Source organism: Misgurnus anguillicaudatus, chromosome 2, assembly GCF_027580225.2.
Source record: "Misgurnus anguillicaudatus chromosome 2, ASM2758022v2, whole genome shotgun sequence".
In the NCBI taxonomy this organism is placed as follows: Eukaryota; Metazoa; Chordata; class Actinopteri; order Cypriniformes; family Cobitidae; genus Misgurnus; species Misgurnus anguillicaudatus.
The window spans coordinates 36579693-36597189 of NC_073338.2; the positions used below are offsets into that span (position 1 = coordinate 36579693).

Genomic DNA, 17497 nt, shown 5'->3' on the forward strand with positions numbered 1-17497 from the left:
CTTGAAGTTTACTTTTAGCATATCTTCCACTGTATGTGAAAGTGTTGCATAAAAACAATATCAAACTTAGATTTTTTGCGGCGCTTGCTTGTGCGATATTGCTTAAGTAATATCGCACCACTGCCTATTTTTAATAGGCAAACTAGGCTAGATGCTTGGTGTTGATATAGAGCTCTACAGAGACCTGTGACCACATAAGAGCATATGCAAAAATGTGTTCAAGGAGATGATGATCAATTTGATTATACAGAAGAAAAAACAACATCAGGTTTGGCACACTGTAAGCCCCGACAAGTTGATTTAACTTACAAAACATGGGGTAACTCGCTGCTCTAAAAATATTGATTTTGCCTTGTTAAATAGCAACTATTTTCCGATTTTAAGATTTTGTTTAAACATCTCAAAGATAACCAGAAAATAAACATGCATTACTTCACACAATAAACAATGCATGACAAAGCAACAAAGCATTACTTTAAGTTAAGGGATTGTTTAAACATCTCGATTTAATCTAACACTTCATGCAATTACTTCCACTTCCACATTATCTGCACTAAAGACACATATTCAAAATAAAAGAAGTTATCACTCCTACTAGAATTACAAATTTAATTTGTGCAAAACACTGAATGCAACAAAGTAAATCATTCAAAACATTACAAACCAGTTGTAATTGGTGTGTAAGTGTGTATTAGTACATGTTAACGATATGCAAAAGGTACAAATCCCAAAGTAAACAATAAAGCGAGTTATTGTTTCCAATGTAAATCTCTTTTCTTGGACTATAAACACACGGATTGTAGGCAACAGTTTACTTCCTGAGCCTGTTGATGTGGACAAGACCGACATTATCATAATTCCCCCGCTTTGACTCATAGCTTGTAAGTTAACTCCTGTTAGCATTGCATTGTGAGCGAATCTTTCAAACAAGAACATCACATTTCCAGCTGATGTCAGAGGTATTCAGGCCAATCACAACGTACAAATTAGCAGGTCAATCAGGGACACAGCACTTCTCAGATAGATGAGCTTTGTGGCCTCTTTTGTGACACAGAGACCCCAACACTCAACACACAAGTCTCAATAATGGTGACAGTAATCAAATCTCATTAAGTGAAAGATGAGCTCTTAACTTCACCGCAAAAATAACAGGCAATAATGATAACAAAAACAACTGCAGTAGTATAAATAAAGACAACAAACAGCAAAACAACACTAATAGCAGTTAATTTATGCATGCTGCAATCCATAATTGGTCAAACGTTCAAATTCTATTTCTTTGATATATTTGTATGTTATAAAAACGTAATTGTTTTTAAGTTAAAAGTTTTTAGGGAGTTAAAGTGTAATAATCATATTTAAGAATAGTGACTTATGAGTTAGTATATCACACTTATTTTCTAGGTTTCCAGTTTGTATCTAAGTAAAAACACATAGCAACAGCAGTGCTCTTTTGACTAACAATTTCAATACACAAAACAAGACCATACAGTGATCGGTGTCATCATTAAATGTACAATCAAATCATTCTGAGTGAGACCTATCTTTTTAATACAATGATGCAAAAGGTCTGCCCTCTAAAATACATTTTATCAACTTTAACAGGAAATACAAGAGACAGAATGTGTCTCTTTTATCTTCTGTAAAGTAAATTAGAGGAACATTAAGAACTTCCCAAAGCATTTAATAAACAAATGTGCTAGGAGTCGGGGTGTGTTTGGCTAACAACAAAAAGTCTGATCTCATCATTTCCGACCAAAAACCAGACACTTCGAGAGGAAGACATACAGTAACATGACCAACCACAATTTCATTTGTAGGATTGTAACACCAAATTAGAAAATTAACTACAGGCGTAAAAATCATACAAAAGGTGACAGTAAAAGCTTTTAGTATCTGTGGTAATATAAAGGATTTATAGGACAAAAACTCATTTTGAGGTAAGAAATTCTAAATCTGTTGGGTTTTGGATAAGATTTGGGATTTGGGCTAGGATGTCATTTAATATGTTTCTCTATGTTTTAAACCATGGTCACTTGGAGTTGGGGTTTAAATTGGGGTTTGAATGTAATTCTATTTAAAGCTCACGTAACACACGCTGTTTCTGCATTTCTGATATTAATCTGGAGTACCTATAGAGTAGTATGACATCCTTTATATCTCTGAAGAGTCTTTAGTTGAATCAGATTTATAAAAGAAAGATTAGCTTTACTGAATCTTTCCGATAACGTACGAAAAAATGAAGAAGGAGGAGTTATAACACGGGAGGAGCGAGTACGAGTCATGCAACACTATACAACACTGTTGTAACTTATGATTCACTACATGTTCGTGTCATTTATATAATATACACGCGCCTATTTCCAACATAAGACAGAAGTCTTACTTACCACGTGTAACTCGTCATGACCCGGTTCTGAAAATCCACCGCATCAAACACACACGCAAAACTCCGCTGCTAATCCGGATAATAAACTATATCCATTGTTTCCATAAGGCTGGATGTCTTCTCCTTACATCCAAAAACACACTTCTTCTTGTGCCATTGTTGACTTTTGAAATTAAACAAAGCTGAGTGGTGTGATAAGCTGTTAGCAAGCTCTAGCGTCTCCCGCTGACTGCCGGCAGGGCGGGGTTTTCCGGGGGAAGTTTTCCGGCGGAAGCCCATATAAAGAAGTGATACGTATCGAAAACCCCTGAAACGTCAGTTAGAACCGTAATCGGAAAAAATTGGCCGAAACTTGTACGAACCCTGGCGAAGTGCATTCGGCACAGAAATACTCTGAAACACGCCCAACTGCATTTTTGACACTTTGCCTACGTTTAGCATGAGGAAACAACTCTATAACTGTGTTAATAAGTCAGAATGCGTGAAATACCATTAAACCCCCCTTTAACAAAAGGTTTTTCTAATCCCAACCTCAAGAGACAAAACTGAAAACAATTGAGAAACCAATACATGAAACGACACGAAAATTTGCATCGTACGTAGTGAACGGGAAAAACAGGTGTATCATATGCACGCAAAATTGAAGTTTGCCGTATGTATTACACAACTTTTCATGTGCTATTTTTACGTGCGTCATGAGAATGGGTTTGTTTATATCTTGCAACACTGGAGTAAACTAATACAACAGGCAAATTATACAACCGGAGTAATAATCAAGGAATTTGTGTTAGTTGTATTTGTGCTATTGCTCATAATTTGAATATTTCTTCATATTTTATTACTGACAGGACCACTCAAAATCCTTAGCGCTGAACTCTGTAAACATCAAATATATTAATATGCATGGGGCATATGATATACATTAAATTTGAAAGTGTTTCATGTACATAGGAGCGGTTTCCCGGACAGGGATTAGCTTAAGCCAGGACTAGACCTGAGTTTAATTGGGAAATATAACTAGTTTTAAGAAACATACCGTACTAAAAACATTACTTATGTGCATTTTGAGGCAAAACAAAGGGCACTGATGTATTTTAAGAAATGGCAGTGCAAGTTGTTTTCAGTTCGGACAGCTCTTACATACATTTTAGTCTAGGACTAGTGTAATCCCTGTCTGGGAAACCGCCCCATAAAGTCTTATAATCAAATTCTGAGATTAGGAGCATCAAAGTTTCATATTTTTTTTCAAAATTTTCACTTTAAAGGGACTGTAAGTAGGATTTTAAGTGTTTAATCAATGTCTTTATTCATAAATATATCCTTTTTGGTGTCAAATGATCTCTGCCAGTGATCTGACTTTTCTTTGTTAGCTTAGAATTTCTTCTCTTTACTTACATTGAACGGGTAAATTCAAGGAGGCTTCCATGTCGTTCCGCCGTATTGATAAACTATAATAGCAGAGAGTGTCAAAAAGCACTATAGCCTGCCAAAGCATCACACGTTTTCATTCAGAACACGTGAACTAGCTGAAATGGACAAGGAAATCAGTGAGTACATACCAGCTACCGTAGTTGCAACACGCATTAGGAAAAGCGAGGCGCTAGAAAGAATTATTCGTTTGAATGCAAAATACAATTTCACCACTAGATGGGGTTATTGTCCCTTTAAGTTCAATCTTTAACCCAGTAAAGGTATCAAGGTTATATTTTCGCAGAATGTTCTTTACTGTACATTACGTAGGATGATTTTATCTAGAAAACATTTAATCACAAAACATGACATAAGCTGGATTTTCGGTCAAACAAATTGGAAAATTGGAAAAGTTTGTTCTTTGTTTTTTAATAAAAAAAGTAATGCACTTATTTATATGAGTATGTTGCGCAAACAGCAAACATGGGATGTACCACATGTATTCACTCCACTCCATACTTTGAAAAATATCTTAAAGAAACTAAATAATTGTTTGTTGATCTTCCTGTTGCTCTTCCTGTATTAGAATACAGCATCATACAGTGATGATGAAAAAGCAAAGAGGAGCTGTGAAATCATTGATGGAGATGAGTTTGATTATGCTGCTTATGCCGTCAGGTTGGGGTTATCATTTAAATTTGCTTTTACAAGTATATGTGCACATGCATATATTTAAACATGTTAATTTTGACAGGAATTTTAAGCAGCACGTCTGATATCATGCGAAAGTACTACTACATAAATCAGAGTATGACATGGGCAGCAGCTCAGAGTTACTGCAAACAGAAGCACATTGATCTGGCTACTGTAGACTCTATGAATGATGTGAACAAGCTAATAAATACTGTGGATCCTGGGTACAGAGGATCAGTGTGGATTGGACTGAACAGGGCAACACAGGGTCGATGGGTTTGGTCTACGGGAGATGACACTGTTTCACAGTACAGTAACTGGATGGCAGGAGAACCTAATGGTGATGGACCTTGTATTGATGTTTCCAAAGGACTTTGGAATGATTGTCCCTGCTATTATGCTTGGAATTTTGTGTGTTACAATGGTGAGTAGTCAGTAGTTATTTGTTCAAATATACAATTTATTAAAAAAAGAAGTCCAGAGACCTGATTTTGTTGGCATCTCTTAACAGAAAGTGTCGGAAACGTCCTGATAACGACTCCAAAAAACTGGAATGATGCTCTGAGTTACTGCAGACAGTATCACACTGATCTGGGCGCTGCTCGCAGCTCTGTGGAGCAGAACCAGCTAAGTAATGTTTCTGGAAATGGACCGTGGGCCTGGATCGGACTGTTCTTTGACTCTTGGCAGTGGTCTGACCTAAGGAAGTTCTACTTTAGATACTGGGCAGCAGGACAACCAACATCTGGTGACTGTGTTGCCATGTCAACAACTGACTCTGGGAAATGGGCAACTTACAGCTGTGACCAATCGCGTCCTTTTATCTGCTATGATGGTGAGTTTACCCAGTTAACAGAATAAAATACTTCAAGGTAATGTTCCTTCTTTAAATATTTAACTTTATTTTTTATTTATTTTTAAATAGTATATCAAAAACAGGTTATCAGATTAAACTTGTCCTGTGATAGAAAATGCAATATGGATGATCCTTCACTACAGGCTGTCATTCTGAACGAGGTATGTCTGTCTCTTGAATATTTTGTTTATTTCTGGTACATTAAAACAGTTCCAAAGTACACACTCTTAGAACGAATGTGTTAAAAACAACACATTAGTGTTGATTCTGGGACAACCAAGGCTTTGAACCGGTTCACGGAACGAAAACGAAAAGCAAATCTTTGATATTTTGCAAGGAACAGAAACGAAACAAGAAACTTTCAAACAATACATGTTCCGGAACAGAATCGTTTATTTAAAATAATGGTAACCGGTTAATAACGTTATTATTTTTCGTTATTTGACAAGATTTCTGTGCAACATGACTTGGTGAAGTTTACTTCCGGTCATGGTTGACTCATTGGAGAAATGAGAAGCTTGCCACCAGATCAAGTACCCTACTCAAGCCCAAGTCTCTAATGCTCAATCATAAGAGGTAAATATTGTAGGCTACCAGGTATCTCAAGATGTTTGTTTTTTTAATACTAATTAGTGGTGTAATGTATCGCAGTTGATCCGTGTCAGTACAGATCACCACCCACAATTCGCCTTGCATACGATTCATGGATTAACACGCAAATTTAAATAGGTTGAAAGTTGATCATTTGCACGTGTTTCAAAGGATTGCAAATGTTAACACTTAAGTGATTTTAAACAATTTAACCACAAAAAGGCACTAAAGTGAGCAATTTTCTGTACGCACAGATGCACATGCGGTTGAATATGTACAGTTCACCTCCAATCAAACGTGATTATCCCTAAAAATACATTTCCCTTAAAATAAATTTGGGGAATAAAGCACTGAAAAACTACGTAATTTTCACTTTATGAGGAGCGACTGTTTATGCTGCAACTTTTTCCCGAAGCGCCGTTTGGAATTCGTCCTTCGTCTGTGTGTGTGCGCATGTTAAAATGCTGACAAATGTAGGCATGTCAGAATTGCAGTTATGCCGCTTACATAATGTAGCCTTTTTTAATGTTTGATGACAAGATATAGACTTAAGAAAAATTATGTAGACTAATAATTTAAGTTTAATGTCCTAATGATCAGCCTACTTATTTGTATGTCCCACAGCTGACATGGAACATTATTAACCGGTTCGGGAACTTAATTTTTTGTTCTAACTGGTTCAGAAACGTCAATTTTAGGGTTGAATCGAAAGCCGGAAACATTAAAATACTTTTTCTGTTCGAAACGAACCATTTGGTTCAAAGTTATACCTTGTTCAAACACAACTTGTGTTTTATTTTAACACAAAATGTGTTAAAATTACACATAATGTGTTAAAAGCTTGACACAAAAATGTGTGTTAAAAATTGACACATCCTTTCTAAGAGTGTACTAGCTGTAAAAAATTTTTTACAAAATTTGACAATTAGAAAAAGACAAAAGTCTTATTATAATTATTGTTCTTGCTGTTATTATGCTGCGTTCACACCAAAGCAAAACATTTCATTCCTCGCTCTAGATTACTCATGGTATTTAACCTATATTTTAAACTTGCAAGGAAGACGCGCTTGATGCGAATGGCCCATGTTCGCGACAACCGCACCGTCCAATTCGTGTCATTCGCATCACCCCGCGCAAGTTTGCATCTTTCCATTGACTTTGTATGTAACCTACTTGCGCAAATAGTTAAAGCGGGCCGGGCAAATCATAAAAATATGACTTTTTGCATGTTTAAGTGCTATAATTAGGTCCCTAGTGCTTCTATCAACCTAGAAAATGTGAAAAATTTCAACCCAGTAACTTTGTTTTGTTTAAATCATTCACTGCAAGCATGTAAAAAATAGGTAATTAAATATGTGGCTCCCCTTGTGATGTCAGAAGGGGATCTTTTTATAATAATACTTAATCTGCAATATCCAAAAACCGCACTGCCATTTAGTGCAGAGATCAACTCATTTGCATTTAAAAGGACACACCCACAATGGGACATTTTTGCTCAAACCTACAAAGTGGCAATTTAAACATGCTATAATAAATTATCTATATGGTAATTTGAGCTAAAACTTCACATACATACTCTGGGGACACCAAACATTTATTTGAAATCTTAAAAAAAGTATTGTGAAATGTCCCGCTTTTGGTGTGTAAGCCCCATAATAAAACGTGTTATTGTGCCATAATCCTTTAAGATTTTTGTCTCGCTGGTTTTTCAGATAAGTAAAAAGTTAAAAAGCGTAGGACTTGGAAATTACATCCGCATAAACTGGGGGAAAAACTAAAGGTTAAGAGCCATTTCATCTGGAGAGCAACTGTAATGCAGATTTTCAAAATAAATCTGAAAAGTATCATAATGGTGACTAATCCTTAATAATTATGTATTTTATCAAATTAATCTTAAAATAGTATGTTGATGTATAAATTTTTTGAAAGGTTCAATACATTTCATTTTCATTTCACTAATGATTATTATTGTTGTTAATAACTTCTATTTAATAAAGTACAAAAGATCATTGTGGGTTTCGGCCATTCTAGAAATGCTTTTGAGAATTGAGATCAGATTTGACATGTGAAAACTTTATGTAGTATATACTGTAATAAAATGTATTGCTTTCTTCCAGATCTTTGTCTTTCTTGTTAATTCATATATTGTTGTTGTGCATATATATTGTTAAAACTTACTCTTTTTTGCTCCATTAATAACTCTATATTATGTGCTTTTTGCTCAAAATTTTGATGTTTATATATTTAAAGAAAAGAAGATCATTTTCTGGGAGGCATAAAAATTTTGTGAAAATCATGAAAAATTTGGGCGGGGAAAAAGTTATATGTTTATTGTTACTTGTCATCATCCTCGTCTTTACGTGCACATTCTGTGACAATGATGCATTAACTAATGTTATTGATGTCTTGTTTATTGATAATTCACGTTAGATAATGCATTTACAAATTTTAACAGAGCACCTATTGCAGTCCTACTATATACTTATAATTGTGGTGAAAAGCAACAGCAAAAGTAATAGGTCTGTGTTATAAAATTGCAGACAAAGATTTTGGATAGCAAGGTTGCCTTGTATGTTTGGTGTGAAATAGGTGTGGTAGGGGAACCAAACTTCATATTCTTTCATAGGATCCAAAATTGCTAGTGGCGCCCCTGCACTTAGGCTATAATTTGAACTAAGATAATTTCACGGTTTATTTACTTTGTCTGTTTCTAGAAATAACCTACTCTAGCTGTTATTGATCTTTTGCGGAAGTCTACAGGTTTGGGACACAAAAGCCATGTGTTTATGTTGTTTATGCTCTTAAGCCCCTATTTTCCTGTATACGTTAGAGTACCTTGGGGGTAAAAATGACCCCAGAGATTAAAAGAGTGATTACAAAAAATATATACATTTTTATGATACAAATAATATATCTTTTTTTGTTTACTTCCCATCTATACATTAATGCTGTGTTTTGGGAGATCTGAAGTACTTTTGTACTTATTTATCACTAAATTCCTCAACTACACCATTAGCTTGCCTGAAAAATATCAATTTTTTATGAAAAATTCACATAAATTATGATCTAAATTTGATTAAGATATTGATCTTGATGTTATGTGTTGAATTTAGCCATTTGGTGTTTAGAAAAAAACAAAATAATTACAGTTTAGGAAATAAATCATTTCAATCAGCAGATGCCCACAGAGACCCATTCATTTTACTGCATCTGTGTGTCCATATTTGTGTGTGTGTGTGTGTCTCCGTATTTGTGTGTGTGTGTGTGTGTGTGTGTGTGTGTGTGTGTGTGTGTGTGTGTGTGTGTGTGTTTGTGACTTTGTCTTTCTGTGTGTGTGTGTGTGTGTGTGTGTGTGTCTGTTTCTTTACTGTATGTGTTATAAGTTTTACTGTGTCTTTGTGTGTGTGTGTGTGTGTGTGTGTGTGTGTGTGTGTGTGTGTGTGTGTGTGTTTGGGCGCGCACACCTGTGTGAGCATTTTACATCTTTGTTTTGCACCTGTGGCTGTTTTTTGCCAAATTCTGTAAAAATACTCTCTGTGGCAGTCATACCTTTGTGTGTTTGTGTGTGTGATTGAGCATGTCTTTTCTATATTGCATTTGTGCTCTAGTACCAGGGCTACCTTTCTGTGTTACAATTTTCAGATTTATTCTGGATGCATAGATTTTTTTGACAAATAAAAGGGAAAAAAATGATTTTTTTGCATTTCCCATTCATTTTAATTGGGGTCATTTTTACCCCCAAAGGGCATTTTTTGGCGAATTTTTTACACCTCTTAAGAACGACCGAATCAAGCCCAGTTTTTTTATATGAATCTTGACAGATAACCTGAAAAAGTCTCAAAATTGTAGTCCACTGTGATGAAGGAAACCTTGTTTTTAACTAACGAAAAGTGGCTTGGGGGTAAGATTGACCCCAAGGGACTTATTAGGGTTAAGTGAAAATGTTTTGACAAAGGTTAAAAACTGCTTATGTTTTTATTTTTGAAAAGAAGCCTGTTGTGACCAAAGTGTACCAAAACGTATCGAAACCGTGACCCCAAAACCGTGATACGCACCGAACCGTGAGTAATTTGAATCATTACACCCCTAATGTGTATGTGTAATGAAGCTCCTGTAGGCAGAGGATCCATTTGCAAGTTTATTTGGTAAATCGTAGTCAAACAGGCAGGGTCATACACCAGCAAACACAACAGCAGAGTGCAGTAATCATAAACGTGAGACAGGCAGAGATCAGGGCAGGCAGCAGACAATCAGAATGAAAGAACAGACACAAATCAAACACGAATATACCATAACAAAGTAAACGCTCAGTAATGATCAAATGGCAAATCAAGATTCCGCAAGGAAGTGAGGGGTGAAGCAGAATATATAGTTAATGTAATGATGATCAGCTGGCAAAGTAATCAGTCATGGTATGTGGGTAGATGGGAAATGCAGTTTGTTAAAGTTAGTACTCAGGTGATGGCTGTTTCTCAATATGCGTTCTTCAGCGATCTTGCGTCCTCGTGTCCTCGCTCTACGTCATCATTAACGGTCGAAGTTCATTCCAATTCTCAAGAACGCAAGGACAGAGGACGCATGAAAATACCCGGATGTGTTCTTGATATCGAGGATGCATCGAGTGCAGACTTGCTGAAATCGCTTTACGCCCCAGAAGTCATTGCGGCAAAACTTCCGAGTTCGTTCTTCCAAGGTCGCCTGGCAAGACCGATCTCCACGAGGACGCAAGTCCGTTCTTTGCGTTCTTGGAATTGAGAAACAGCCGATGTCTCCCTCTGGTGGTGATCAGGAAGCGGAGCAGGTGTCACATTCGTGACAGTATGGTAAATGCGTCACCTGTATCAAAATGTTATGATTGACCCAAAGCTGTCGTGTTGATGTCATCCGTTTTCATGCCGGTCTGGTAAATTGGCAGCATTGATTTATCAGAAAGGTTTTGTTCACATATAATCTGTTAACTGCAATTCACCAGTAAAGAGTTTATGTGTGAAAGGGACTATTGAGAGCAAATGAAATGCTCTTTTGACTAACAATTTCAATACACAAAACAAGTGCCCTGCAGTGACCTGTGCCATGCAAATAAAATAAAAATTGAATGAAAATGAACTATTTAAATAGGGAAACTACCGGTTTCTTCTTACAAAAGAATTGTGAATTAATGTCAAAAAACTAACTATATTTTTTCTCAAGTGTTTATGTAAAAAGGTTCTGCGTATAAATAGGTCAATCAGTTAAACTAAATAGCAATTTTGATTCTGCTTTTGACATGTAAATGTGTTTGTTCCCAGGAGGTTTAGCTTGCATATTATGCACCTCAGGCCAATATAAAGTATGACCTTTCTAGGCTTTGTGAGAAAATCTATGAAGCTGAATGGATTTAAATGCAGTACAAAGTGTGAAATGCTCCAAAACTACCGAACTGTTTTGCTCTCTAGGAAAATTAACAACTTTCCAAAGCATCTAACAAACAAATATGATGTTGGAGTGTTGGGGTGTGTTAGTTTGCGAAGTCAGATATTTGACTGCTCAGCAAAACGTCGGATTCTAGTCAATACGGCATCTTTTAAACCAAGAACTGCCAACATAGAAACACTACATTACGTCCAACCACAGTTTCATTCATGTTTTTATTATGAGGTAAGAAATTCAAATTGTTTTTATTTTGTAATCATGTTAATGAATGTTAAATGACAGAACTGTCTTCACCTGAATAAAATACAAACAAGATGTTATCTTTTCACAGATAGGTGCTTTGTAAAACAATGTAACTTTTTAAAAATAATTTTTTGCACACAAAACAGATTTAACACCACATAAACATTGCCTATTGTGTTTTTAGTATTGTTTGTCTGTTTTTGCATTTTGATATTTTTGTGTTCAGTTGTTTTGAATTCATTTTTTAAATGAATGTGTTTTGCTGTATCAATAAACACATAATAACTCGGAATTCCCAATTTAAACTCTTATATCATAAGGCTGTTATATGTTTTACTGAAAAACAAAATTAGAATTTTAAAGAATCTTTACACAATAATCATATTTAGGGCCCTATCTTGCACCCAGCGCAATTGACTTTGTCAGTAACGCATGTATCATTCGTATTTCGTCGGCAAACTAGGGAATGAACTTGCGCTCCCTGGGCGGTTCAGCGCAAAAAAGGAGGCGTGTTCCGGCGCAAACCATCCCTGATGCTATTTTGCCGTTTCAAAAAACAATTGCGCCACTGACCAGAAAAAAATTGTCTAAAGTCAGTGGCGCATTGCGTGTTGTTCATTATGCTATTTTAAGGGCGCATGCTTGACCATAATGTATATCGTGCACAACGCGCACACACACATCTTATCTACACAGATGCAACAGTTATTTTTTGCAAATCATAAATTGTTACAATAAAAAATTTTAACACATGAGATAAGGGAAATCATAGTGGTGAGCATTGTGGTGATAGTTTTTATTTATTGTGTGGCTGCGTTAAAAAATTATCATGCAAATAAAGATTAATATGTTTTCATAAGAAACCTTAATGTATGTGAACTTGATTTGTAAGTGTACTTTGGAGTTGGACTGCTTGCGTTTCTTGGGTGCCGATTTCAAAGCCCACAAACCCTTCAACACTTTCAGCGGTGAGGGTGGAAGCAGCGATGTCCTCTGCTGGCGTCAGGTCATGTGTAGAGGCAGATCCACCTCCCGTTACACGGCGTGCCCGATTTATGGTGGCAAGCTTGGGATTCCCCCGTCTCCTGACATCATTGTAGCGCTTGCGGCGCAACAACCTGGGGATGCCAGCTGATGAGACAATTGTGGCTATTTCCTCCCACGCCTGTTTAACCGACGCTGATTTGGGCGATATTCTCCCATCCCCATACAAAACAACTTCTCTGTCTTTGACTGCTCTTACAAGAACGTGGGTCTCCTCGGCTGTGAACCGCTCCTGGCGTGTGCCTGGTAAATCCGTCATAATAATAGCAACCCACCATGGAAGTTGCGCACTTGTGTTTAAACGGAATGTTGGATGATGTTCTGATTGGTTTATTTGCCGTTACGCCCAAACCACACCTATGAATAATTAACCTACTTCAGACCAACCCCTTATTGATTTGCGCCTGCCGCAAGAGTTATTTCTCCCGCCGGGAAAATAGCAACAGCGCCCAAGATCCGCCTACAAAGTCACTTGCGCTTTGCCCTTCGCACTTGCGTTTCAGATCGTTAAAATAGGGTCCATAGTAACTTTGTTCATTTCAAACAAGATTTATATATATATATATTATTTTTTTAGGGCATTTTATGCCTTTATTTGGATAGTGTTGTAGTAGAGAGTTGACAGGAAAGTGTTATGTAAAGATAGGGGAGCAGGATCGGCAAAGGACCACAGAGACGGGAATCCAACTCGGGTCGCCGTGAGCGCACTGGCGCTATATCAGCACACTAACCACAGGGATATCAGCGCCGACTCAAACAAGATTTTACTTGGGGTTTTTTTTCTAGAAAGATCTTGCAACACTGGGTTAGAATAAACAATGTGCAAAATTATCTTTAACCCTCATAAGCCCCTATTTTCCTGTATACGTTACAGTTCCCTGGGGGTAAAAATTACCCCAGAGATTAAAAGAGTGATTACAAAAAATATATACATTTTAAATGATACAAATAATATATCTTTTTTTGTTTACTTCCCATCTATACATTAAAGCTGTTTTTTGGGAGATATGAAGTACTTTTGTATCTGTTTACCACTCAAATCCTCAACTACACCATTAGCTTGCCTGAAAAATATACATTTTTTATGAGAAATTCACATAAATTATGATCTAAATTTAAACTGTTTTTAGATATTGATCTAGATGTTATGTGTTGAATTTAGCCATTTGGTGTTTAGAAAAAAAACAGTTTTATGGTAACAGTTTAGGAAATAAATCATTTTGACCAGCAGATGCCCATAGAGACCCATTCATTTTACTGTGTGTGGCCAACTGTAAATTTGCCACACACAGATTTTCGTTAACTTTAGTTTTTCATAAGATCCCCTGGGGTCAATGTGTTAGCACTGATTTTTTGGCAGTAACTAATTTTTTTTCAAAAATGGCGTTTATCGCATTTTGGAACCAAACTCTTCATATACACATATAATGCGCACGTGCGTGCATTTCCAAACTGCGAGTCTGGAAAAAACACTGGTATGGCGTTCCTGGTTCTCATCCTTGCATATTATGAAGATCTGGCCACAGATTCCTACAGTTCTTCTTATAATAGGCCCTGTGATAATCTATGCTCAGCTTGTCAGTGAACTACGGCTTTGTGCAGTAAATGCGGCTCCATCTGAAAGCAGGTGATGGTGATTTACTACTACTCAAGGAACCGGGTTCACTGACGAGATGCGCAATGAGTATCGCATGCAAATTATTGCGCATCCCTAGTGGAAACTTAGACTGTGGATGCAAATTATCTGACCAATAGGGAGGATGTATATTAGAAAGAGTAGTGGCCCAAGAACCGAACCCTGAGGGACACCACAAGTGACTGAGGACTTGGAAGACTAATGTGAACCAGGTGCGACAAACTGCTTTCTGTTGGTGAGGTAAGATAGAAACCAATTTAGGGCTATGCCAGAAACACCAATAGCAGACAGACTAAAGATTAATACATTGTGATTGATAGTGTCAAAAGCAGCACTAAGATCGAGAAGGATGAGAATGTTAAGTGAGCCAGAGTCCACAGACAAAAGGAGGTCGTTAACTATGCGTAATAGGGCAGTCTCTGTACTATGATACGGGCGGAAGCCAAATTGAAAAGGCTTGTACAGGATGTGTAGTTGTGAGGTCACCACTTTTTCCAATACCTTATAGCCAGAAAGGGAAGGTTAGAGATAGGATGATAATTTAACAGTGATGTTGGGTCGGAATTAGTTTTGAGTGCAGCCGGCACACCACCAGAGTTGAGACAGGCATTTACAATCAGCTTAATGGGTTCAGATAAGGACATGACACAGGTCTTAAGTAGAGGGGTGGGGACAGGGTCGAGCTGTCATGATGAAGAGTTAGACTTAGTAAAGATGTCAGTGATAGAGTCAATAGTGTAAAATTGGGAGAGCTGCGGAAGCAAAGGGGGGAGAAGTAGATAGTGAGCTAACATGGGTGTTGTAAATTTGGGTAATTTTGGCATCGAAAAAGTGTAAGAAGGTCTAGAACTGTTCAGGGGTCTTAGGGCAGGCAATGACAGGGGGTTTGAGGAGTTTGTCTACAGTCCGGAATAAGGTTTTTGGCCTGGACATGGAGGAGGTGATGAGTAGTAGTTTGAGTGAGCAGCATTGAGGGTGTCCCTATATGTCGGAGTATGTTTGGTGCAGAGCAAAGAATGTATTGTAAGGCCAGTTTTTTATATAGTCGTTCAAGGCGACGGTTAGCTGCCTTTAGTTGCCTGAGTTCAGGGGTAAACAAGGGACATCTATGGTTTGCTGGTACGAGTCTAGTCTTGACAGGGGCTAAGCTATCAAGCAGGCTGTTCAGGGAGTCATTGTACATGGCAACCAGGTTATCCAGGGATGCGTTCTCATCCAGATCAGATAACGGTGAAGCCTGTATAGAGGCAGCAAGCATGCTGTGGTCAAATGACCTAATAGTTCGACCTGTGATAGTTGTTTTCTCAGGAGATGAGGGAGTTGTGGCTGTATGAAAACTAGAGCCCGACCGATTTATCGTTTTGCCGATTTTATCGGCCGATATGAGCATGTCGCAGATATATCTGTATCGGCATATTAGCCGCAGATATGAAGCCGATATGAACGTTGCTTACAGAACACATTAAATGCTTTTGAAAGATGTAAGTACTTGTTTGTCCAGCAGAGTGCGCCCTATTGGTTGCTTATGGCGACTCAGTTCACTCACTGTAGTGACATCAGCCAATCCCCCACCCCCTTCACTTCAGTCAGTCTCTCAGTTCAGGTGGCGGCCGCGGCAGTCACGCGGTTTCTTCAAAACATTTTACACCTGGTATTAAGACGCGCTTTGGTCGATTGGATTATAAGTGGACGAGAGAGACACATTCCTGTTTACATTTGGTGGTTTTAATCAGTCTTTTTTGTCCACTTGCGAGTTGTTTCAAACGCAAGCGGAAGAAATGACGCGAGGCGGAGAAAGGACGCGCTTAAACTGACGCGCAGTCTGTGGGAGTACAGCTGCTTGTGCTGTTACATGCTCATTTCAAAGCAATTGATTAAATAAGCTCGCGCAACTTTACACCCTTTCTTAAATAAAAGAGGCGGAGAGCAGACGCTTTAGTTTTATAAAAGTTTAAAGTCCCGGCAGAACACTGTGGGTTCGTGTTATAAAAAAGTTGTGCAGTACATTAAACATTAGCCTACATCAGTATGTTGTCAGTAATTCAAGCATTGTCGTCTTAACGGTAAGTTTTTAATTAATTTGTGAAGTCCATAACTTACTCTAAAGCTAATAAACAATGACTTTATAAGTTTCCATTTTTTAAAATAAGCCCAATATAACATTATTCTCGTTAAAACTGACAATGGTTTAAGTTATATGTATTTTGTTTTGTTTGTGTTTTAAAGTTATTTATAATAAGTCAAATTTACTGTTTTGTGCACTTATATCAGAATCATTTTGGATAATAAAGTTTATTGTTAACTTGTAAAACACACCTGCCTATATTACATGTCTTTGTTACGTCATTTTAAGTGTTTGATCACCACATTTGTGGTGTGATCATAGAGTGATCATTGCAAAAAGTATTTATATATAGTATATTCTGTTAATGTATATAGTGTATTCTATGTACAGTACTGTAGTAGTATAATATACTGTAGTATATGTGTACTGTACTATAATATGCACATAATGAATATCGGCCGATATATCGTTATCGGTCTTTTTTTACTCTCTAATATCTGTATCGGCATCGGCCCCAAAAAATGCATATCGGTCGGGCTCTAATGAAAACAGCATTCAATTAACTTATGGTCAGATACACCAGAGATGGAACCAGAAACAGAAATGTCATTCATGCCAGAGGAGCAGTAGAAACAACTTTTATAGCAATGTAATCAAAAGATATCACTTCGAATGGCCTGAGTTATTTAATAGACAGATCAGAGCGGTATACTACTGCCAACCCACCTCCTCTCCCTACTGATCTGGGTTTGGATATGTAACAGTAGCCAGGAGGAGTCAGCTTATTTAAATTAATATAATTGCCGGTGGCTGCCAAGTCTTTGAAATACAAAACAAATTCCAATTTTTTGTCAAGGATAAGATCATTTATTAGGGACATTTTGTTTGTGATTGATCGCACATTTAGGTGGGCAATATTAAAGTTCTGACGTAGAAGCAGACAGTCTGGAGGGGTGATGGAGATTTTCATAGTAAATTCCCCTGTTCTTTACGCTGGGGTCACCTACAACGATCGGGCGTGTATGTAGATGGAATGATCGCATCATGTCCATAGATAAGATTCGGCCCTCTTCTACCGTGATGAATATAACATGGACGACGAGCAATACCGAGCGAGCTACAGAGTTTATACAGCGTCAAACATTTTGAGCCAGATGG

The 17497-nt window shown here is 37.3% G+C and overlaps 1 protein-coding gene and 1 long non-coding RNA gene across 2 annotated transcripts in view; one reads left to right on the forward strand and one right to left on the reverse strand.

Annotated features, from left to right (window-relative positions):
* The window catches only part of LOC129442755 (uncharacterized), a 119498-nt gene that overhangs the window by 74550 nt on the left and 27451 nt on the right, over nucleotides 1-17497 (reverse strand). The gene's annotated exons all lie outside the window — the stretch shown is intronic.
* Nucleotides 4367-7830, forward strand: LOC129442756 (macrophage mannose receptor 1-like). Its single transcript, XM_073854702.1, has 5 exons — nucleotides 4367-4477; nucleotides 4554-4916; nucleotides 5004-5327; nucleotides 5418-5509; nucleotides 7652-7830. The coding sequence occupies exons 1-5, from the start codon at nucleotides 4405-4407 to the stop codon at nucleotides 7715-7717; spliced, it is 918 nt and encodes a 305-aa protein (XP_073710803.1). The 5' UTR covers nucleotides 4367-4404; the 3' UTR covers nucleotides 7718-7830.